General features: G+C 40.1%; 1 protein-coding gene across 1 annotated transcript in view; it reads left to right on the top strand.

Moving 5' to 3' along the window:
- Positions 1–23,898, top strand: part of fat1a (FAT atypical cadherin 1a) — a 100,441-nt gene that overhangs the window by 42,973 nt on the left and 33,570 nt on the right. Inside the window, exons 5-11 of the mRNA XM_037689933.1 lie at positions 2,704–3,033; positions 3,818–4,034; positions 5,668–5,736; positions 6,193–6,332; positions 17,478–17,753; positions 18,045–18,255; positions 18,713–22,786. Coding sequence (XP_037545861.1) covers positions 2,704–3,033; positions 3,818–4,034; positions 5,668–5,736; positions 6,193–6,332; positions 17,478–17,753; positions 18,045–18,255; positions 18,713–22,786 — 5,317 coding nt within the window. The remainder of the gene's footprint in view (positions 1–2,703; positions 3,034–3,817; positions 4,035–5,667; positions 5,737–6,192; positions 6,333–17,477; positions 17,754–18,044; positions 18,256–18,712; positions 22,787–23,898) is intronic.

Raw genomic sequence — 23,898 nt, 5'->3', positions numbered from 1 at the left:
GATTTGCCTGGTTAAATAAAGGTTAATAATAATATTAAGAAAAAGTTAATTTTTTAGGTCAGCCTGCGGCTCTTTTTTATTTTTTATTACATTTCACAGATTTTGCAGTCAGCTGTCTAAAGTCACACTGTGTTAAATCATGACTCAGAGTCACCAACAGCAGTTGGTGTTGTTATATTAAATGAAGGTGCCATTATTGATTCAGTTTGACACCATCTTATATTCTTCTGAGGTGAAGAGAAGCCTCTGACCATCATCCATTATCTTTTACTCACTTTTTCCTTTTTGGGTCATGGGGGTCACTGGTGCCCATGTTCAGCTATCACTGTGCGGGAGGCGGGGACACCCTGGACAGGTCTCCAGTCCATCACAGGGACACATAGAGACAGAGACAAACGGCCATTCACTCTCTCATTCACCTAGGGACAATTTAGAGTTACCAATCAGCCTAACATGCATGTTGTTGGTCTGTGGGAGGAAACCGGAGTACCCGGAGAAAATCCACGCATGCACAGAGAGAACATTACTTGAAAACAAGGCCCATTTTACACAAGAAACGCCTGTAGAACCATTACTATTTTTATATCTGTTAGTTTTCATGCAATGCAGGGTTAGGATCAGATTGATAATAGACTCATATAAATTAAACAGGCTAATTTTTTCTAGCTCTTCCCAAGCAAAAACAAGTTACACTTTCTGAAACAGATGTTTTGTTCTTCTTCAGTATCAGTTCAGATCAGCGTATATCAAGGATAACGACAAGGACCTGCATATAGGAAACAGACCGCAGGATTTCATGTGTCTGAAAATGAAAAATCTAATTTATCTGATAGGAAATGAACGCCACAAACACAGTCCTCATTATTCAGAATCCAGTCCTTTCTGTTGAAAGTAAAGAGCCGCTTGTTTCCTTCATCGGGGTTGTTTTTACTTCATGTACGGTGCCAGGAAATTCTACTTCCCTTTTCACACCTATTTGTGCGTCCAACCACAACACAGGATTGGACCATTTTTGTTTAAATTTGTGAAGAAAAGAGTGATCATGTATAAAACAAACGGTGTGTGTTGTCTTTCTGTCAGCCAGCAAAAATTTTAATCAGGCAGAGATTGTGCCAAAAACATTTAGGTTTTACTTGCGTTACATGTTCAGTTCCAGTCCTGAAAAACTCATCTCAAAAACTACAGACAGTCACTATTCAAATTTCTCATCAATGGGCGCCATCGTGCTTTGTTGGTTTGAGAGTGGATGTACAAAGGTACAAAGTTCTTTATTTGCCATTTGTGCACAGACCAACAATCCAGGCACATTAGAATTCTTGTTGGAAAGATGTGTCCATGTGGTTGTGATGAAGACTTCAGTTAAATTTTTACTGGACCGCCGTTGTGCCACAAAAAACATTTTTGTTTTGAAAATCACTGTGGTGACCGCCGTCGTGCAGTGTAGTCACGTTGTCAGTATGTTGCTACAGGTGTCAAAGTGACAGTCATCATCCCTACAACATACACACAAAACTTTTGTCATTTATATTGTGCTGGAGATTCATAAATATTCAGGTATTAGACATGTACATCGTCTGGGCAATTCATTTCTATGATGACTCTTTACATTGAATTCCTCCTGTCTTCAGCAAAGGACAAACATGAAACAGCCAATTAGGGTTGCACATCATTGTTGATTTATTTTATTTAGACTCCCTGACAGTAAATCTCAGTTGGAGTTGCCTGCATTTGTTTGTTTTATTATCCTTGTTTAAATCTGTGTATAATAGTTTGAAAAGAAGATGGATGCAGAAGACAAGCTTTTTAAATAATATTCTTCAGAATTTGATGTTAAATATTTTCGACTGCTCTCAGAACTATGACTGTAAAAAAGAAAATAGCAAAAGAAGCTTTGTCACTTGAAAAGATAAAAGTATATAGATACAACTGAAAGCATCAGATACCGTATTTTCCGCTGTACACGTTGCACCGCCCTATCAGTCCAAATATGTGTAACACTAACACTTAAAAACAATTATTTGTTTGCTCGAAATGATAGCAAAGGTGTGTCTCAGTCTAACTTTTGCTTAATAAATGCACTTTGACGGTCAAATCAACTGTATTTCAAAATCTGAGACGCGGAATTAGGAGCGTGCCTGGGAGGACTCGCTGTGCATTTCTTTGAAATTTAACAAGCTAACCACCTATAAACAGTTATTTGTTTGTTCGACATTACAATAAAGGCGTGTCTCAGTTGAACTTTTACTTAATAAATGCACTTCAGTGGTCAATTTAGCGGCATTTCGCCGGGGCAGTGCAGCAAAATGAAGCTGATTTAGTTGTTCCAGGCGAGCTGGATGAAGGTGGCAGGCTATGCCAAGCTGATTGTGTCGGTAATAGCCCCTCTTATCTGTTACATGACACAATGGCATGCCATACTGCTAGAGTGCCATCTAGTGGCTGAAAATGGTAGTGTCCAATATTTTCAGTCAGAATGAATGAAAACAGTCATATCTCAGCCAAAAATTGTTTTGTAAATATGGAAAAAAAATCCATAAATAAGTCGCTTCGGCGTATAAGTCGCAGGGCATGCAAATTATGCAAAAAAACACGACTTATAGGCCCAAAAATATGGTAATTGTTGCTGTTTTGTTGCCAGCACTTGAGCCTTTTAGGTAAATACCCTTCCTGGTGTAAAGCTCTCATTCTATTGTTTTTCCTCAGATCACTGTTACCGACCACGGTGTTCCTCCCAAATCCACCACCGTCAGGGTCATCGTCCAGGTCCTTGATGAGAATGACAACAGACCCTTGTTCTTAGAGAAGATTTACAAGATCCAACTCCCTGAGCGTGAGAGGCCCGAGAAAGAGCGAGCCGTGAAGAGAGACCCAGTGTATCGGGTTATCGCCTCTGATCGTGATGTGGGACCGAATGCTGAGATTTCCTACAGCATCGAGGAAGGAGATGAACACGGCAAGTTTTTTATCGAGCCCAAAACTGGCCTGGTGTCATCCAAGAAGTTCTCCTCTGCTGGAGAATACGACATTCTTACGGTGAGTGTCTAATCACAAGACTGTTTCTCAGTAAGCAGTAAAACAATAAACAGGAATGTCTGTTTATTGTTTTACTGCTTTATTCTTTTCTTCTTGAGTTTCTCAGCCCTCTGTTTTTCTAACCTTCCCTTTTCAGATTTGATGTTCCAAAATGCAAGACTTAAGAGACCCAACATTTTTTTTTAGTACAAACAGCATATAAGTGTTACAAAAAATGCAAAAACATCAACTTGATATGTTAGTTTTCCCTACACGTGTCAATAAAATGCAGTCGGAACAAAGTGATTTCATGGATTGTTTTTCCCTAACATGCTCTGTTTTATTGCTGAGTGTCTTGGTTACCATGACTCACTTGTCTCAGTTAGCGCTGGGACTTCACACATCATACTTTGGTTGTTGTCTGTGTTGCCACAGTGTCGACGCGATGCGGCTGTTGTTTTATCTGAGGATTAGTGGGAAATCCGTGTGTGTGGAAATGAGTGCGGGTGGATCTGATATTCTAGCTGGATATCTTTTAGGCTGGAGATTACTTATCACAGGAAGCATGTTGAAACTGATGCAGCTAATGATGCTACTTCAACAGATTTTATAAAGTTTAAAAGCTATTTTTATTCAGAATGTGAAGATGACCTCATCACATTTTACATCAGGGTTCTTTAAACCCTTTAAAATGTACCTTTTGATATGGACATGATATACTGGAGAGTTGTAGCAAGAAGTGATGTTTAATAATAAAATTGATGTCACACAGTAACTCTGAGTTTCACTTCTTTCCTCCTAACAGATTAAAGCAGTTGATAATGGGCGTCCTCAGAAATCTTCCGTTTGTCGTCTGCATATTGAGTGGATTCCTAAACCAAGCGTACCAGCTGATGCAGCTCCTCTGAGATTTGAAGAGTCTCCCTTTATATTCTCTGTCATGGAAAGTGATCCCGTGGCCCACATGGCGGGCGTTATTGCCACCGAGTCTTCTGATGTTCGTGTGTGGTTTGAAATCACAGGTACTGCGTCCTTTATATATTTATTGTCGTGTTCATGCACACTGTTTGAAAGCTCTCTGTTGCATTGCTTTGTAGGTAGAAAAAAAACTTACAACTAACAAAGAAAACGTAGCTCTAACATTGGCACTTAAAGAAAATAAAAAAAATGAGACATTTTTACTTGTTTTCTAATACTACCTGCCTTTTGGGAAAAATATTTTATTGGTTATTTTGCATACAGTAAAACACAAAACAGACAAATGTTGATGAATATGAACTGTAAAATATTTTTTCTGCAGAAAAATATCAATGTATTACATGTTTTTTGGCAGCTTTAGATATACAGTAGTCCCTCGTTAATTGCGGGGGTTATCTTCTGAACCCGCCCGTAATAAGTGAAAATCTGCAAAGTAGCGACGTTATATTTATTTTAGTGTTTATATATATTTTAAGGCTTTATAAACCCTTCCCACATTCTTGCAATGTTCTAAACTCTTAAACCTACATCAGTTTAACAACAAACGTACTGTATATGTAGCTACTAAATTTTACTCACCAGCTCTGCAGAACAGCAGTAGCTCGGTTCTGCTCCGACTTGGTTCCATTTCGGTGGACCTACCCTGCCGGTTCTGGTCGGCGCTCTGGCTCAGGGTAGTGACGGTGGGCTCCAGAGAGAAGCTGGACCTACAGCAGCGCGTCCCTCACTCAGAAGTCCTCGTGGGCCGGCTACCGGCTCTCGGGTTCACCAGTGAGTCTGGAGGTCTGGTCCTGCTCCGGTTCCCGGTGGGTTCCGTGCAGCTCTCTGCATCCACTGGGCGCTGAATTCACTGACTGAATAAAGACCAAAATTTTCTGATCAGATCAAAACGTTCTCTCTAGTATTTTAGCAGAAGGCAACGGTGCTTCTGGGCAGGGCACTGTTGACTTCTGGGAAATGTAGTCGTTATGAGCGGGGATACAGTGTAGGCTTATTGAGAGCAAACTACAAAGTGGCGGCGCCTGTCTCAAGTATTTTATTTTTTCATAAACTTTTTACTGTACAGTATCCCATACTGTCCCTATCACATGAGTAATATTAAAGTTGACAGTCATGTGTCCTGTACAAATTATTTTTTACGTGTTCAATCATACTTAGAAAAACCACAAAAGAGCGAGTCGCAAAAGTCGAACTGTGAAGTAGCGAGGGACTATTGTAACACCAATGATATTGCAACCTCTTTTCATATTTAGTTCACTTACTGATCTGAAAACCAATTTTTCTCAATTACTGCTCATGTGCTTAGAGTTTTCTTTTGATTTAGAGTAGCAGAAACCCATAATTAGCTATACATATACTTTAGATTTTTGAGCTTTTGTATATTTCTTTTTTTTTACATTTGAATAAGTAGTGTGCTTTATTGTTCAGACATAATTCTTTCTGTCTTCAATGTTTTTGTTTGTTTGTTTGTTTTTCACTTATAACAACTATTGTGCATGAGAAGGTTTAAAACAGCTCCTTTTAAAAATGCTTGCATCCTCTCCCTTCCTCCCAGCCCGTTTTCCTTCTAATCGATGTCTGACTGACACTTCTCTTTTTCTTCTCTCCGTCTTTTGTGCTCTTTCATTACTTTCCTCCTTTTCTGTGGAATATTCTGTTTGGTTGGATTTATGCAAGACGGCATAGAGGATTCTGAGATGTTTTACATCCTGCAGATGGCTTGTGACCTCAACTGTACAGCAGAAGGTAGCTGCTGGGCTGTATTAAGAGATCGTCTGAGTCTGTGTGTTGGTGCTGCCTGCTGCTTGTGGTTGACTTGTGCTTGATGGGGTTGATGTTGTGACAAGTGTTTCCCACTCTTAAGTTCCTGACCTGTTTAAAACTCACCATTCTGTATCTACAACCACTTTTTTTTTTTTTTTTACATTTTAAATGGTATTGTTACATTTTACGTTAGTAACATCTGGATCCAATGCTCAAATTTTCTTTTATGAATCAGATTTTTGTTAAACAAGCAAGTCTAAACAGTTAGGTAGTGCATGTTCTATTGTCTTTGATACCAGACCTGAAAATTGATGTTTATGTGTCCACCTCTTAGGCCCCCTTTTATGTTTGTGTAACCTTGTGACATACTAAGTGACGATTTGTCTTTAATCTTCTCTCGTTTTTGCTTGTTTGCTCCAAAAAAACAAAAAATTCCAGGTGGTAATTACGACAGCCGCTTTGACATAGGCAAGGCCAGTGGAACCTTGATTGTAGCACGGCCCCTGAACGCAGAGCAGAAATCAAATTACAACCTGACAGTGGAAGCCACAGATGGGACACGAACTGTCAGCACTCAGGTAATTGAAATACTAATGAAACTGTTGGAGGCTGATGAGGCCGTTGTCATGGTTCTTTTCTTTTCTCGTGTGAGGATTTGAAAGAAGGGTTATGTGTGAAGCAGTAACCAAAGTGTCACGTTTGTTAAAATTTGATGATGTTATGATGTTATCACCTCTTATCTGGCCGCAGTATTAAAGTTTTTTTTTTAGGTTTGTGGCTCTCATCGTATACTAATATGAGCTGAATTCTAGCTGTTTAAAGCAGAAACAAAATGACTTTTTACATCAAACAAGCTATTTGACAATTTCCTAAAAAGGTCAATTTTATTTTTGTATTAAAAAAAGTAATTATTAACACTACTAAATACAAAGTACATGAGCTATGTGTTAGGAAATTTCTCAGCCAAGTTAGTCCAATGTTTTGGTTGCTTGATAATTTAAAGTGATACTTCAGATTTTTTTAAGTGAGGTTTTATGGAAGTTTATAAACCTGTTGTACCTCTTGAATAGTATGACAGAGATTTAGGGCCACGCCAAGAGAAAAAAAAATAAAAGCCATAGAATTACAAGAATAAAGTCTTAGTATTACAAGAATAAAGTCGAATTAAGTCTTAATATTATGAGAATAAAGTCGTATAAGACTTTTTTTTTACAGCTGTCGTTAATTAATTAATTTTTTTCCACGAATCGATTCCACAACGTGACCTGTCAATCAATCCAGTAGGCGTGTCAGCAAATGACCAGTCCGAAGCTAAATGAGTCGTAATATTATCCGAACTCCGTCATGATAAAGCAGGGTTTACCGCATTTTAACTGTGGTAAAATGAATAATGTTTGTTAAACTTTATTGTTATTGACGCTAGGCCTGTCACAATAACAAATTTTGCTGGGCGATTAATTTTCTCAGACATTATTGCAATAAATGATAATATTGTTTGAAATTCAGCAATAATTAATTGTCAAATTTTAGAAGAAATGTTGATTTGTTTGTTGTGTAATACCTTTTTTGACCACCTGATGGCAGTGTAAGACTGTTTGAACCAAAGGATTGGTAGTTGAGCAGCGTGTGTCTAAGAACAATGGGAGGGAGGGCTGTGACATGGACTGACATGGTGACATGGCAGACGCTCTGTAATTTGAGCTCTCTAGCATGGCATTTTTCACACAAAGCTTTTAATAAAAAAATCAGTAAACAAGTTCTCAGCTTCTTTTTGCAGAGAAAAACAACTTTTTACATGAAGTAATGGGTTTTAACCGTGAATTTTGGAGCTCGACAAGACGGAGGTTTATTCCTGTTAGCTTAGCTCGTAGCGTAGCTTCTCAGCTTAGCTGCTTTTAACAATCCAAAAATGCGATTTTGGATGGTTAAAACAGCTTTTAAAGAGAAAAGAGAAAGGGAGGAGTCAGTGAAGAGCACCGGAGTTGAGTCGTGTCTTCAGTAGAAAGAGGGAGACACGAAGAAACGATAAAGCTGGTAAATGAAAATAAAGTAAATAATTTGTGTTCATCATGCGATTGATTTATTGTTTATCGCAGCAGGCCTAATTGATGCTCTTACTCAAAATGTGTTCCATTACTGCCACCTACTGTTGTGTTTTTGTATGCTTTTTCTGGGAGGCGTCATTACGACATGACTTTCGTTTTTGTTTCCATTTAAAACAGTGCTCAGTGAGAGAAACTGTGTGCATGCAGTGCTGTTAGAGGTCTTCAGTAAATATGCCAGAAAGAGGCTGAAGAGACCCAGCGACTCACTTATAAGAGCATTTAGCTTCGGATTGGTCATTTGCTGACACGCCTACTGGATTGATTGACAGGTTGCGTTGTGGATCCGACTTAAGAAAAAAAGTCTCATACAACTTTATTCTCGTAATTTTATGTTTTTTTTGTTTTGTTTTTTCCCCATAGCATGGCACTGTATTTTTTTTAATTTTTTTAGGCTGCAGCAAATACTCAACAAATTATGTACTGATTAACTGAGTAATCAGATAACACTTTTTCCTTTTTGTTAAAGAACAAACAAAAGTATTCAAATAATAAAAACAAACATTTAAAAAAAAATCCCCGCTTATTAAAATCATTTTTAGATTGTATAGTCATTAACACTATAACTTTTTAAACTAGATCCAGGCTTGCCTGTCTAAGCTGCCCAAGCTTCTTGACCACACCCTGGCTGTAGATTTACATTTATTGTACAAGATTTAGATTATCTAATTCACCTCAGAAAGAAAGCTAAAAGCATATCTAAAACAAATAAACACACACAAAAAAAGCTGAATTTTCTTTTCCAACTTTAAGATACATCTGTTGTAGCTATAATTCACTGTAAATGCATTTCCCCCCCTGGATAGCATGTTTCATTTAGAAGCTCAGCACCTGCATCTTGGTGTCTTGTTTCTGATGCTGAACTGCTGTGATGAGGGTGCTGTCTGACCAAAGGTTTTTTCTTCCAAGTGTGCATTCTTCAGCCCCCCTCCTGTTGGCTGTGTCTCATCCTGTGAGCCTTCTTTTCACTGTCTGTGAGAGAAACACATTGATTTGGCCTTTTCTGAATAGACTAAATAACCATACATGGAATAGCTGTGTTTTATCCCAGCTGATGCCAAAGCTGCCGTGATTAAAAGCCTTTTAGGTGTGCAAGCTGTTTTTGTTTTTTTCTCTGGCGACCATGCCTTGTCCATGAGAGTTTGGATATTTTTCCATGGTAGTTTGGGTCATACAGGATGGTGACATTCAAAATGTCTTGTCCTTTGTCCTTAAAGCAGGGCTTCAGAGAACTGTTTCTAGAAAATAATCTATTTGTTGTCACTCCATATAAATAAAGCCTTTCATCATCCTGCTGTTGTGCTCCACTGAGCCTTGGTTGAAGCACTGCCTTCACTGGCATTTTGGAGCTCATCCACCAAAGCAGCATGTCCTTTAATTTAGTGCAAAGCCTTCAAACCAGCCATAGAGTTTGTGTTTGCTTCCTGTTAGACACTTTCCTAAAACCCTAGCAAGAGGACATTCTCTAAAAGCCTCAACAATACACCAGGCAGTGACATTTTAGGTCAAATTATTCACTTTTAAAGGTCGGGGCAGAAGGCAGACCTTACTTAGTCCGGTCCTGCTGGAGGTCTCTCTTTTTTTTTTTTATCGAGTTTTTCTTTTTCATCGTCGCCCACCACCCAGTTCCACTCAGCATGGGGGGATTGAAACAAAATAATGATTTGATGCAATTTATTGGGTTCCTATTTTTACAAATACACCAAGATTAAATTTAATTTCCCACCTTTCTCATAGTTTTCCACTGTCTTTGTTCTATTATTTAATTTATACTTTACAATACAAGAAAAATATGTAACAAGAAGAAATAAGTAAATATTCCAGTACAAAATGAGACACCCATATATATATATATATATATATATATATATATATATATATATATATATATATAGCCATCACTTTATAAGAGGCAGGGGACACCCAGGACAGGTCTCCAGTCCATCACAGGGACATAGACAAACGAGACAACCATTCACTCTCTCACTCACACCTAGGGACAATTTAGAGTTACCAATTAGCTTAACATGCATGTTTTTAGTCTGTGGGAGGAAACTGAAGTACCCATAGAAAACACACATGCGCGGAAAGAACATGCAAACTTCATACACAATGGTCCTGATGATAGTCTTATTTTTCTTTTTATTCTTTTGCACACAGCCGGAAAATAAAATAAAATCTGTTTTTCATAAAACATGGATTCGGCAGGACTTTAATGAACCAGTGAGCGATTAACTTTAGAAATCTCATTTCATCATTCACCAGCTTTCTGTTTTGGATAAAAACAAACCGTTGAAGCATCAATTGTAGAACAAACGAAGTAACTGAGCAAAAGCATCAGCGTTTCTCTTATGTGTGCATTTGTTGTGCTTATTATTTGAGCTGTAACTGATCTGCTCTCTTGCAGATGAGTGTTTGTATGGATGATATTGTACACCCAGCTAATTGCTGTAGCTCAGCTGTTTTCTGTTGCAGAAATAGATTTACTGAATCTATGCTCTATAAAGCTTTCTTTGTAGCATTGGTTGTTTTTTACACTTTGACTAAAAGATGCATATAATTTTTTTACGGAAACCATGGATTGCAATGAGTTAGCTTCTAAAAAAAAGTACAAATGCTCTATATTCTGATGGAAATCAGATGCTTATATGTAGAATAGTATTTATTCTTAGTGTTACCTGGAAATTTTCCATGACACACACAATTTTTCCCCAGGCATTTCACTTACAGAGCACTTACATCAGCGTGCTTCAAGAGAACCATAGATCTTGTTTGTTCGGTAACAGAGCAGCTACAACGGAGTGGGGGGTGAACGACTAACAGATTTTATTTTGTGACAGGTTTTAAGAGCACTTGTTAAACCAAAATAAATGTAATATGCAATACTAAAGTTGTTTTTATACGTTTGGAAAGAATTTGGCTTGTAATGCACAGTTTCAGTTAAATGTGACCCAAACGTACTCACTGCTAAGGTTACCTGATGGATTAACCTGTAAGTTAAGCAGTTAAACAATCCAAGCTCTCATGTTATTTGTTTGGGGTGATTAACCACCAAACAGTAAAGGAAAATAACTTGTTTGTAGATAATGCACAATAATGTCCAAGTTTCTGCACATGCAACATTAATAATTTATAATAATACTGAAGAAGCACATGCAAAATTAATAATTTATAATAATACTGAAGAAGCACGTGCGTTCATTGTTTGTTACTGAGTGTATAGTTGCTCTCTTCTTGCACAATGTGTATTTTACTTAGAAAGAACTTGCATATGTTTTTTTCTTCTTCTCCAAATTAGATATTTGCTGTCATCCACTCTGGGAACCTCATAAAAGCTGAAAGTTAGACTTATCTATTCCTCAAATCAAAGTCATGTGGATGACTGTGCTGCCAGACAGGCTGGCCTATTTTCTGTCTCCTAGGAATGTTTCCTTTCTTTTTGTTCTCTTTTACTGTAGTTCTTCTGTGTTTCCTTTTTGTTTTCTTTTCTGAAGTTTCTTTTTTCCCCCAGAACATTTCAGCATACAGAGGCCAGATGTCCAGGGCTGATGATTACTCTGTTGGGGTAGTTTAAAGTACAAAAAAGAGCCCTGGACCTTGGAGGTAGTGGACAGTGGTAATCCTGTTTTGGGAACATTGCTGATTGCTTCGTGCCAGTGGCCTCTCTTTGCCCAGAACCTGCCACCTAGCAGGGGTGGGGGTGGCTTCCTTTCCTTCACATTGAACAGGAGGACAACAAACACAATGAAAACTCCCTTGTACCCTGTTCTGAATATCACATGAAAGGATTCACTCTTCCCAAGGCACAGCTTCAGGCCGGTTTACACAACACAGTTTTTGAATGAAACCGCAGCTTTTCTGTTTCAGTTCGGCCATTCATTTACACAACAACAGCCCTCATTCTCTCTGAACCAAAGGTTTCTGAATCCAGGTCTCGAGTGGAGATTTTCAGGGGAACCCCCCGTGGAGGTGTCAGATGCTACGCAAGTGTGAAGTCACACATGCACACTACAGGCGGCTGCAGTCAAAAGTTGTTTTTCTGCACTAAACAACTGTTATAATAAATGGCAGAGAGCAGAGTGTTTTTTTACGCTACTCTCCCTTTTTCAGCACGTAGTAGTGCCGTTAGTGTATTCTTCAGTTTGGACGTAACTGTGATCATGCAGACGCTGCATGTGCAATGAATTTAGCTGAGCCCTGTGTCAGGGTTGCCAGATAAATTTAAAACGTCTCATTTACCCCCTCCTTTTCTGTGCACATGTTCACCAAACACTGCGCACACCTCATCTTACAACACGCTTACTCAGCACATATGACAGTTTGGGTCAAAATATAATTTTAAAGTGACAGTACTATAGTTAATTTCTTATCTGGCAACCTGACTTACATGGAAACTACAGCGTTTTTGTGTAAACTCACTCTTTTTTTGTTTATTACCCCCAATAAACATTGAAAAAACACTAACGTTTCCAAAGGTTGTTCTCGTGTAAACAGGGCCTTAGATTTAGCCCTTGATAATATTCTGTATAATTTCAAATGACAGTAACAAACTGAGCAGAAAACGAGAGAAATATCCAATCAAAACCTCCAGGGATTTTTCTGGTAATACCAGCATCAAGAGAAAACAGTTGTTTTCTCTTTGACCATCGTAGTTCTATGAAGGAGTCAGTCAAGGATCAGCTGATGAAGCTGAGGGGTGCTGCATTCTTCATCGCCAAGAGCTGTGCCAACAAGACAGGCTCGGCACGTAGCCCAGGCTCCTTTCCTGGTCTCCAGCTATATGACATCCTCCCTTGGCTGTGCAGAAGTACCTCAAGCTGTTCTCCTCACAATCTGTTGCAGGTCTTCTGTTCCTCATCTTATCTTAGTTCACATTACAAAGCCTTTTTTTACATTCCACTTTAATCCACTATAATTACACATTTTCCTGCCTTGAGTATCAAAGGTGTTTATCGTATAGTACTCATTTGCATTTCTTTTTCAAATACGGCTTTTGTTTTTATAGTCTATTCATTCAAACCCCAGACGTGTTTTGGTTTTGAATCTGACCATTTCATTGAGCTTTTGTCAGTTTCTCCACTGTCACTTATCTTTCTTACTCTCATTTTACCCTCACAGCACTTTTTTTTTTTATCTTCAGTATCTCCATCTGTCACGTCTGTTTCTCAGTTCCAGTCTTACTCGTACTCAGCATTCCCTCTGGAAGCTGTACACCAAAACAGCCCCCCCCCCCCCCCCCCTCCTTTCTCCACACATTTCTGCTGCAGTCAGGCTGAATAATGCTGCTTTATGATGTTTGGGGACAAAGTTCTTTCGAAGTGACGTACAGTCTTCTTTGCAAAGGGAACGGCAAGTTTGTGTGTGTATGTGGGGGTAAATAGCCTTTTGTGGGCTTTGTAAAAAGGTATTGAAATAGTGCGCTGTTCAGAGATGTAGACACCACAGACCAGGTTTCATCCCATCCAGCTTCTTCACAGCACTATCAGTTCTTTCCACCTTTTTCCAGCTATTCACAAAACGTGTTATCAGTGAGAACCGTCACATGGCCTTTTTGTGTGGATGTAAACGTGAAGGTGCACAAATTACGGGCTTGCTTAGGTGAGTGTATGTGCATGCATGTGTGTACAAAAGGTAGATTTAGCGACATTAGGGATCCGGTTTTGTCTGATGATGTCTGGCAAGACATGAGAAGAAGACAAGCTTGGAATGAGATACGACTGTCACACTGAAGCTGGGAATCGTTTGTTGTTTCAGAGTTAATGCCGCTTTAGAAAATGCGCTTGCACTTTTTTTACACCTCCCAATTAGCAGGAGCAATACGGGTTTCAAGAGAGTAGTGGTAAACAGCCATAGAATATAGCGCTGACAGACAGCTAGCATCCCAGTGCTCCCCCTGCAAGATGACATCTGTGGGCTTTGGTGGCATTGCCAACATCACAGCACACAACAGATTGTAAATGTTATCAGTCCTGTCAGGTTGAGTCTATATTTGTCTCTAATATCAGCTCACACTGTTTAACTAACACTATTATGACAACAATTGGGGAATTGTTTTGACCAGAAATCTGACAAACCCTGGTTAATCTAGTGAGCTGCCACCTGCTCAAGGCCTTTTGTCTCTAACCACCTTCAGTCTCCTCGCACCAAAAGAGCTCGGCTTTGACTGTTTTCCTTAAAGGACATCACCCCCTGGTGTCTGGTATGCAGGTGTCTAATCTGGGCTGATCCCTTTTGTTCCCCATGTTTGGCGATGGTAGAAGCCCCTCGCTGATCAGGAAGGCAAAGATGACATTCCAACAGCTCTCCATAATCCTCCGTCGGAAGTCCAGTAGACGAGTGGCTGATGTTGATAAAACATGCTCTGGGTGGAATTTTACAGTTTGGAAATGTGAAATCGTTTGGTGTACGGGGAGGAAAGCACACGCATATTTTTTTTGTCCAAAGAAAGAAGCTTGTACGTGCACAAATTGTTTTATAGATTTCATTCTGAAGCTGTCAGAATAAAAAATCTCCACAGCAGGGCCAGTAAAGCACATACTAATACATTGTTTTCCAATTATTATAAGGATCTTTTTTACCAGTCCACAGTTAATGGCTCGTTGCTTTTAGACTCATATAGGTTCCCCAGTGAATTACATGCTTCTGCACCAAGCCCAGAGTTTATTGAGATGTTTGGTTAGTCCGTATTGATTTGTTTTGTTTTCACTGTAAGCAGCATCAAGTGGTCTTTCACTTAAAATGTTGCTTTTGCTTTTATGTGTATTGATCGAGTCGTGTATGCCATCATAATACTATTTACTGTTGTAGAGCTCAGAACAATGATTTCAGAATGGCAAAATGTCTGAAAACAAAAGGAACGAAGAATAAAATCTAACCGGTTTTTAGATATTTGCCGGAAACAAAATTAAATAAAACTTGTGCTGGGAAAATATTAAAAATTTTAATTGTGCTTAATCTCAAGATATTTTTGAGATTAATCACATTATTATTCACAATATTAAATTATGACATTTATTAAGAGCATTTCTAAGGTGCATTTTTATATAAAAAAGGTTCAATACATTTTCAAAAAAGGCACTTTAACAGCAGTGCTGTTGCCGACCCAGCAATTAAATCATTTTTACTAATATAAACATGAACATCATATCAAATATGAAACCAAAGTTATTTTGCCAGAGCAATAATGTTTTTAGTTTATTTTGGAGAGAAAAAACACCTTTAACTCAAAACCACAATCATAACAGATTAACAACAAGTTCAAAAATATATTCTAAAATAGGGCAGTGAGGTCAAAAATATATTCTTCTTTGTACCCATCAGTAGAAATGAGAAAATTAAGGATTATTTGGTTTCACTTTAACACATACTGCTCTGATAAGAACAAATAACGAGCTGCATAACAAACACTCAGGTTTTTCTTCACAGCGGCTGCTGCCGAAAGGCTCTCATTGGTTGAGACGCGCGGTGATGCCTGTCATTCCCCGATCTGTTACAGAAGCTGATCCATAGTGTAGCTCATTTAGCACATGGACTCCCCAGGAACCTACGCCAGGATCCTGTTTGTGGACTTAAGCTCCGCATTTAACACCATCCTCCCTGCTCTGCTCCAAGACAAGCTCTCCCTGCTCCATGTACCTGACTCCACCTGCAGGTGGATCACAGACTTCCTGACAGACCGGAGTCAGTGCGTGCGGCTGGGGAGAGCTGTCTCGGACACTCGGACTGTAAGCACAGGATCTCCACTGGGCTGTGTGCTTTCCCCCCTGCTTTTCTCCCTGCACACCAACTGCTGCACCTCCAGCCATGACTCTGTGAAACTTATTAAGTTTGCAGATGACACCACCCTCATCGGGCTCATCTCAGACGGTGATGAGTCTGCATACAGGAGGGAGGTGGACCGGCTGGTGACCTGGTGCAGCAGCAACAACCTGGAACTCAATGCCCAGAAGACAGTGGAGATGATTGTGGATTTCAGGAAAGCCACAGCCCCTCTGCCCCCCCTCAACTGTAATGATACCCCCATCACCACTGCAAACTCTTATCGGTTCCTCGGCACCACCATCACCCAGGACCTCAAGTGGGAGCCGACCATCAGCTCCCTCATCAAGAAGGCCCAGCAGAGACTGTACTTCCTGCGACAGCTGAAGAAGGCCAAGCTGCCGGCCAAGCTGATGGTGCAGTTCTACACAGCCATCATTGAGTCCATCCTCAGCTCCTCCATCACGGTGTGGTACGCCGGGGCCACTGCCAGGGACAGACTGAGACTGCAGCGCGTTGTGCGCTCAGCTGAGAAGGTGATCGGCTGCAGCCTTCCATCCCTCCACGACCTGTACGTCTCCAGGACTGTGAGGCGAGCAGGTCGGATCACAGCTGACCCTGCTCACCCTGCACACGGACTGTTCGAACCACTCCCCTCAGGCAGGAGGCTTCGGTCCATTCGGACCATAAGAACAGTTTCTTCCCCTCTGCTGTTGGACTCCTGAACACTCATAATGCTACCTCATAACTTCTGCTTTGGTCACATTACATCTGTATTATAATTGAATACTCCATATGTACTGTTCTCTAAGCTTTTTTATTGTTTTCTATTGTATGGGTGTACATATGGTTATGTTATGTTTTTAATTTTACTTTATTTGTGGGTGTACACTGGTCTTATGTCTTATGTAATGTTCTCATTTTTACTTCATTTTTACTTTATTTTTACTTTATTTTACTTTATTACTATTCACACCTTATGTCAAAGCAAATTCCTAGTTTGTGAATCTCTTTCATTGACATGGCAATAATAAACTGATTCTGATTCTGATTTGTGCATGCGCTAAAAGGAATACTTCCGGGTCGCATGGATCGCCTTTGAATATGGTAGATTAAGGAATATGTACTGGTATAATTCCGATTATGAAGAAGAACTGTCTTAATTTACTTCGAACAGTATGTGCTCTATCTCCGCCGATTTTTATGTTGCTAATTTACGCCACTCGTATTTCCATTAAAATCAACATATTTACGTCATGATTAAAATGATATGCAGCTTCACTGCTGAGCGATGCTGTTTCACCATGGAAATAATTAATTCTGTATCTTGCAGGATTTTTCTCATTCAGTCCAGGATGGGGGTCAGATCTAATGCGTCACATATCATTTTAACCAGTGATTTGTAACGGAAATACAAGTGGCATAAATTAGCTACAGGAACATCGGTGGAGATAGAGCTCGTACTTTTCTAAGTAAATTAAGACAGTTTTTTTTTTTTCATAAACAACGGTGATCCGTGCAACCCGGAAGTACACTACGGATCATGCTTCCGTAACAGATCGGGGAATGACAATGCCCATCCATAGCCACAAGTGATCAACATCCTGACCCCCCACCCCCATGACCAATGCATTTGTCTGTGCATTCACAACCACTGAGCAATGGACTTAAAAATTAAGCAAATAAAAACAGCGTTAATGCATAAAAAATAAAAAAAATCACTTTTAATCATTATCATGTTAATGTGCCCAGCACTAAATAATGAATAAAAAATTGAATAATGCTCAAATAATCACTTCAAAACTCTTTGGATGAATGCAAAGTAAAATAATTTCCATTTTTATTTTATTTTTTCTCCTGTAGGTGCTTATTCGTGTCATTGACACCAACAACCACCGGCCACAGTTCTCCCATCAGGTTTACGTTGTAAACATTCCTGAAGATGAACCTGAAGGGACTGAGGTCCTGGTGATCCGTGCTGTGGACAAAGATGAGAAAAACAAACTGACCTACACACTCCTGAGCAGCACTGATCCTTTCAGCCTGCGGAAGTTCCGACTGGACCCCGGAACGGGCACCCTGTACACCACCGAGCGACTGGATCATGAGACCATGCACCGTCACATCCTCACTGTTATGGTATGAATCAATCCATCCATTCATTCATTATCTTTAATCGCTTCATCCTTTCCTGGTGGTCACTGGTGCTCATATCCAGCAGTCATCAGGTGAGTGGTGAGGTACACCCTGGACAGATGGCAAGTCCGTCGCAGCGTGGGATTAATTGAACTCCAACTAGTTCGATTTAATTAATTTGAGTTTTTGCTGTGCTGTAAACACAGTTAGTATTGAAATGTGTATGTTTGTGTTAGTAAAAAAAAAGAAGGGTCTTAATTTAATTGAGCCGCTTTATAAATGTTGTTTTCCCAGGTTCGAGACCAGGACATTCCAGTAAAGAGGAATCTCGTGCGCGTTATTGTTGATGTGGATGACACCAATGATAACGCGCCCTGGTTCATAGGAACACCGTACTCCGGCCGTGTGTTTGAATCTGCTGCCATAGGCTCAGCCGTGCTGCAGGTCACCGCTCTCGACAAGGACAAGGGCTATAACGCAGAGGTGGTCTACAGCATTGAATCAGGTAATTGTTCATTATATGTTTGTGCCTTTTAAATGAGTCACAGTTTCCTTAAGTGTTTTTCCTAAAACAAAACGCTTTCATTGTAAAATAAAGCTAATTGAACCAGCCTATTAAAAAATGTATGAGTCATCTGTTGGGCTGCCCACTGGATCCTGACCATGAATGAAATATTGTACAAAGAATAGGAAAATATTGATGTCTTTGTTTAGAGGATAACTAGTGTGTGGGTGATGGGCATATCTCTCAGAGTTTCCCATGACGGTTTTCTCCTACACTGACAGTGAGCAGCATGCAGTAGCTATTTTGTTGTTTGAGATATGCATACTTGAAATAGCTAAGATGTCTGTGAGACCCTGTTGTAGCTTGCTTTTGTTTTGAGTCGATCTTGCAAAAGTCATCCTCCTCATATTTTATGCAAAAATGTGATGTAGTTTCCTTCTACTTTTCTGTCTTACAGGAAATGTTGGAAACTCTTTTGCTGTTGATCCTATTCTTGGGACCATCACAGTGGCCAAAGAGCTTGACTGCAGCAGCAAGGCGGCATTTGAACTCACTGTTAAGGCCACTGATAATGGGGCGCCACCTCTATCCACTACTACCACTGTAAACATTATGGTAACTGTTTCTGACAATGCAGCCCCCAGATTCACTGAAAAGGAGTTTTCTTCAGAGGTCAGTGAATTAGCCCCTCCAGGAAGTTTTGTCAGCATGGTCACAGCCATCAGCCAGTCGTCTGTTTTTTACCATATCAAAGGTGGCAACGTCAACAACGTGTTTGATATCAACCCAAACTCAGGAGTGGTTGTGACACAAAAGGTTTTAGATTATGAGACCACTTCCCAATATAAGCTCATCATCCAGGGCAACAACATGGCTGGACTTGCTAGTAATACAACACTTCTGATTCACCTCAAGGATGAAAATGACAACGCTCCAGTCTTCATCCAAAAGGAATTCAAGGGAGTAATCAGCGAGCTGGCCTCAATCAACAGTGTTGTTCTGACGCATGGAAACACCCCTTTAGTCATTCATGCCTCTGATGCTGATTCTGACCAGAATGCCAGGCTCATTTATCAAATTGTTGAACCTTTTGCTCATAACTACTTCGCCATCGACTCAAGCACTGGAGCCATCAGAATCACAACAGCTTTGGATTATGAACAGAGGAGTGTTTTCCGCTTCACAGTTCAGGTTCATGATTTAGGAATGCCACGACTGTTTGCAGAGACACCAGCCAATGTGACCATAGAAGTAATCGATGTTAATGATTGTTCACCGGTTTTCAGCCAAGAGCTGTATGAGGCAGCCTTCATTGTGCCTACCTACAAAGGCGTAGAAGTAATTCAAGTAAATGCTACAGACTCAGACGTCGGGCCCAACTCAAAACTTCTCTTTTCCATCTCTGAGGGAAATATCGGGGATAAATTTAAAATTGATCCAGTCACAGGCATCATTTCGATACAGAATGTCACACAGCTCAGGAGCAGATATGAGTTAAAGGTTAGGGTTTCTGATGGTAGATTTGCTGCTGTGTCTACTGTGAAAATCACTGTAAAGGAAAACAAGGAGACCAAAATGAAGTTCACCCAGGAATCATACAAAGCCTACATCCAAGAAAATTCTTCTGACAAGAAAACACTAGCTGTGGTTGCTGCTGTTGGGAACCAAGCAAATGAACCTTTGTTTTATCGAATTTTAAACCCTGACAACAGGTTTAAAATCAGCACTACGTCTGGCGTTATCTCCACTACTGGAATTCCATTTGATCGAGAAGAACAAGACACATATGACATCATCGTTGAGGTCACTGAGGAAGACAAATCTGAAGATGCAGCCCATATTTTAGTTACTGTGACTGTGGAAGATGTAAATGACAACAAACCAATGTTTGTTAACCTTCCCTATCATGCCCTAGTCCAGATTGATGCAGAGGAAGGTCAGGTCATTCGACAGGTCATGGCCATGGACAAAGACATCGGCCAAAATGCAGAAATAGATTATTCTCTAAAGGAGCATCAAGAACAATTTGAAATTAGTGCAGCTGGAGAAATTCAGCTTAAAAAGAAATTTGAGAAAGACTCCCTCAACACAAGGTTTGTTCTTGTTGTTGTGGCTAAGGATAACGGAGAACCACCTCTCTCATCAGAAGTTGAAGTGCCAGTAACCGTTGTGAACAAAGCAATGCCTGTGTTCGAGAGGCCTTTTTACAGCATTGAAATCCCTGAAAACATTCAGCTACACTCCCCTGTGCTCCATGTGCAGGCCAGTGATTCAGAGGGACCTCGCATTGTGTACACCATTGCAGAAGGAGATCCTTTCAAACAGTTCTCTATTGATTTTAACACAGGGGTCATTCATGTGATTCAACCTTTGGACTTTGAGACACATCCTGCCTATAAGTTAAATGTAAGAGCCACAGACTCTTTGACTGGAGCGCACTCTGAGGTGTTTGTTGATATCATCCTGGAAGATGTAAACGATAATAGCCCTGTTTTTATGTCAAAGGCCTACTATGCCAATATCTTTGAGGCTTCTGTCATCGGTACATCTATTTTGCAGGTGGTTGCCAAAGATTCTGATACTAGTAATAACCAAGAAGTGTTTTTTCAGCTGGTTGAGGAAAGGGGGAAGAGTTCAGATTATTTTTCCATTGATCGTGACTCAGGAATAATCTCTACAGCTCAAATCCTTGATCACGAAGAGATCCAGCAACACAAGCTGCGTGTCCGTGCAGTGGATGGAGGAGTACCGGCACTTTCTAGTGACATCATTGTGACAATAGATGTTACAGACCTAAATGACAACGTGCCTACTTTTACAGAGCACGCTTACAAAACCACTATCAGCGAGTTAGCCCCACGTGGACACTTTGTCACCCAAGTCCAGGCTTCTGATGCTGATAGTTCAGATGCAAACAAGTTAGAGTTCTCAATTATTGCTGGAAACGAAGAGCAAAATTTTGCCATCAACAAAACAACTGGAGCCATTGTCATTTCAAACCACCGCCAGCCACACATGCAGCCTCTTTATAATCTTAATGTGTCTGTGTCAGATGGAGTGTTCAGAGGCTTCGCCCTTGTTGAGGTAACAGTGATTGGGGCCAACTTCCACAACCCCACATTTTCACAGACAGACTATTTAGTGGAGGTTATTGAGAACTCTCCTCCTGGTACCCTGGTAGCAGAAGCGCTGGCAACGGATGAAGATGAAGGCATGTATGGTCAGATTACTTATCATATTGTCAATGAGTTTGCAAAAGACAAATTTACTGTAAGTGAAAAAGGAGAAATTTTCACTCTTGAAAGACTTGATCGTGAAAATCCTGTTGAGAAGGTTATTCCCATTTCTCTGATGGCTAAAGATGGCGGTGGGAAAGTAGGCTTTACTGTCGTCAACGTCATTGTCACAGATGCCAACGACAACACTCCACAGTTCAGAGCAGTAGAGTACAAAGCCACTATTGCATCAGATGTCCCAAGAGGAACGTCTGTGCTGAAAATTGCAGCTTCAGACATGGATGAGGGGAGTAATGCTGACATCGAGTATTCTCTCGAAGCAGATGTTGAAAATGTGGAAGAGAACTTTGAAATCCACAAAACGTCTGGCGTCATTGTTACTAAAGAAAGCCTCATTGGACTTGAAAATGAGCTGTATGCATTTTTTGTTCAGGCAAAGGATACAGGAAACCCACCCAAACATTCGGTCGTTCAAGTTTACATTCGAATCGTCTCATCAGAGACACACATTCCAAAATTTGCTGAACCATTTTATCGCTACACTGTTGCTGAGAATCTTCCCATTGGCACAGAGATAGATAAAATCCAGGCTGAGGGTGAGCAGCCGCTGGTTTACAGTCTTGTGAAAGGCAACACTCCTGAGAGCAATGAGGACAATGTGTTTGTTGTAGACAGAGACAGTGGAGCCTTAAAGCTGCAGAAGAGCCTTGACCACGAGATGACCAAATGGTACCAGCTCACTTTGCTTGCTCAGACTCTTTTTGAGAAGTATGAAGTGGTTGCATCAGTAACGGTGAACATCCAGGTTAAAGACGTTAATGATAATAAACCAGTGTTTGAAGCAGACCCTTATGAGGCTGTTGTTGTTGAAAACCTTCCAAGTGGGACTCCAGTAATTCAACTCAAAGCCACAGACCTTGACTCTGGAACTAACGGCCACGTCGTTTACAGCCTCGACCCCAAGCAGAACCTGCAGGAGATCTCTGACTTTTTTGCCGTCAACAGTGAAACTGGATGGGTAACCACCTTAAAAGAGCTGGATCGTGAAAAAACGGACAAATACATCATTGCTGTCCTGGCTACAGACCAAGGCGACACAGTTCAGCACGTCACTAATGCAACAGTGAAGGTAAACGTGGCTGATGTGAACGACAACCCGCCACGCTTCTCTGCAGAGATCTACAAGGGAACGGTCAGTGAAGATGACCCTCCACCCAGCGGAGTGATCGCTATTCTCAGCACCACAGACGATGATTCTGAGGACATCAACAAGCAAGTGAACTTCTTTATAACAGGTGAGATGTTATTATTTTTAAGCAGATTTTATGCTAGCAGGTGGAATATAAAGCATATGGATTATTTTTTTTAGTCTTGACGATGTTTTGCTTCTCATCTATGGAGCTTCCTAATCACCAAAGGTGCTAATTTCTATTAGTTTGAACACTTTTCAATTTAGACTTAAGGAAGCTCTTTAAATGTGAAGCAAACAAACCTAAAAAACAAACAAACAGCTGAGTTTGATTAAACTTGCACGATTACTATGTTCTGGATGGTGGAGAATCTACACCAGCACAAAGGTTTCCTGCGTCATGGTGCTAGCAGTGATTCTCAAACAGAGCCCAGGAAGGATTATCACTTAATATGAGGATATTAATTCATTTTGAAACACCATACATGTGAATATTCCCTAATCTTCCTGAATTCTTTGCAAATATGTAACTCATGGTGCTAAAATGATTTAATTGTCTGAATAATACTTTTAAATACATTGGGGAAAAATAACTGTGCTGCTAATTAGCAAGTGTGCATTACTTTGCCAAGCCTGAAAACATCAAGATGACTTAGAAATTGGAACTCTCATTATTCTATATATGCAATCTTGGTTTGAATACTTTTAAACAATATTTGCTTTGTGGAGTTGCTGAGCTTTTTAGTTGCTTAGAATGTTTCGACAGTAGTTCCTCACTACTTTGTGGTTCGTTGTTCAAGGACTCGCTCTATCGCGGTTTTTCAAAATAAGATTGGACATGACACACAATTGGCTGATTGATGGATGAGCCGCACGATAGGCATGACATTTTTATTTAAAATGAATTATTTAAATTTTTTTAGCACCTGCTGCACCTTTGTGCAGCCCACACTGCAAGAGAAGCTTCCTGCTGCAGCTGATCAGCTGTTCTCAGTGCAGAGCGGAGAAGTGGGCGTGGCCAAGAACGCTTGCAGGTGGCTGATAGCAGCGGATGCAGAGAGAGGGAAATCATGACATTCTTTGCTCTTTTAGACCGTTTAGAGTTTAGAAACATTGTCCAGAATATTGCAATAGTGTGGGAAGGGTTTTAAACACCTTTTTATATCTATATATATCTATATCTATATATATATATATATATAGATATATAGATATATA

Source organism: Nematolebias whitei, chromosome 16 (assembly GCF_014905685.2).
Source record: "Nematolebias whitei isolate Nwh7 chromosome 16, NemWhi1, whole genome shotgun sequence".
NCBI classification, from domain to species: Eukaryota; Metazoa; Chordata; class Actinopteri; order Cyprinodontiformes; family Rivulidae; genus Nematolebias; species Nematolebias whitei.
The sequence above is the reverse complement of the archived record's forward strand: the minus strand, read 5'-3'. Positions and strand labels throughout refer to the sequence as shown.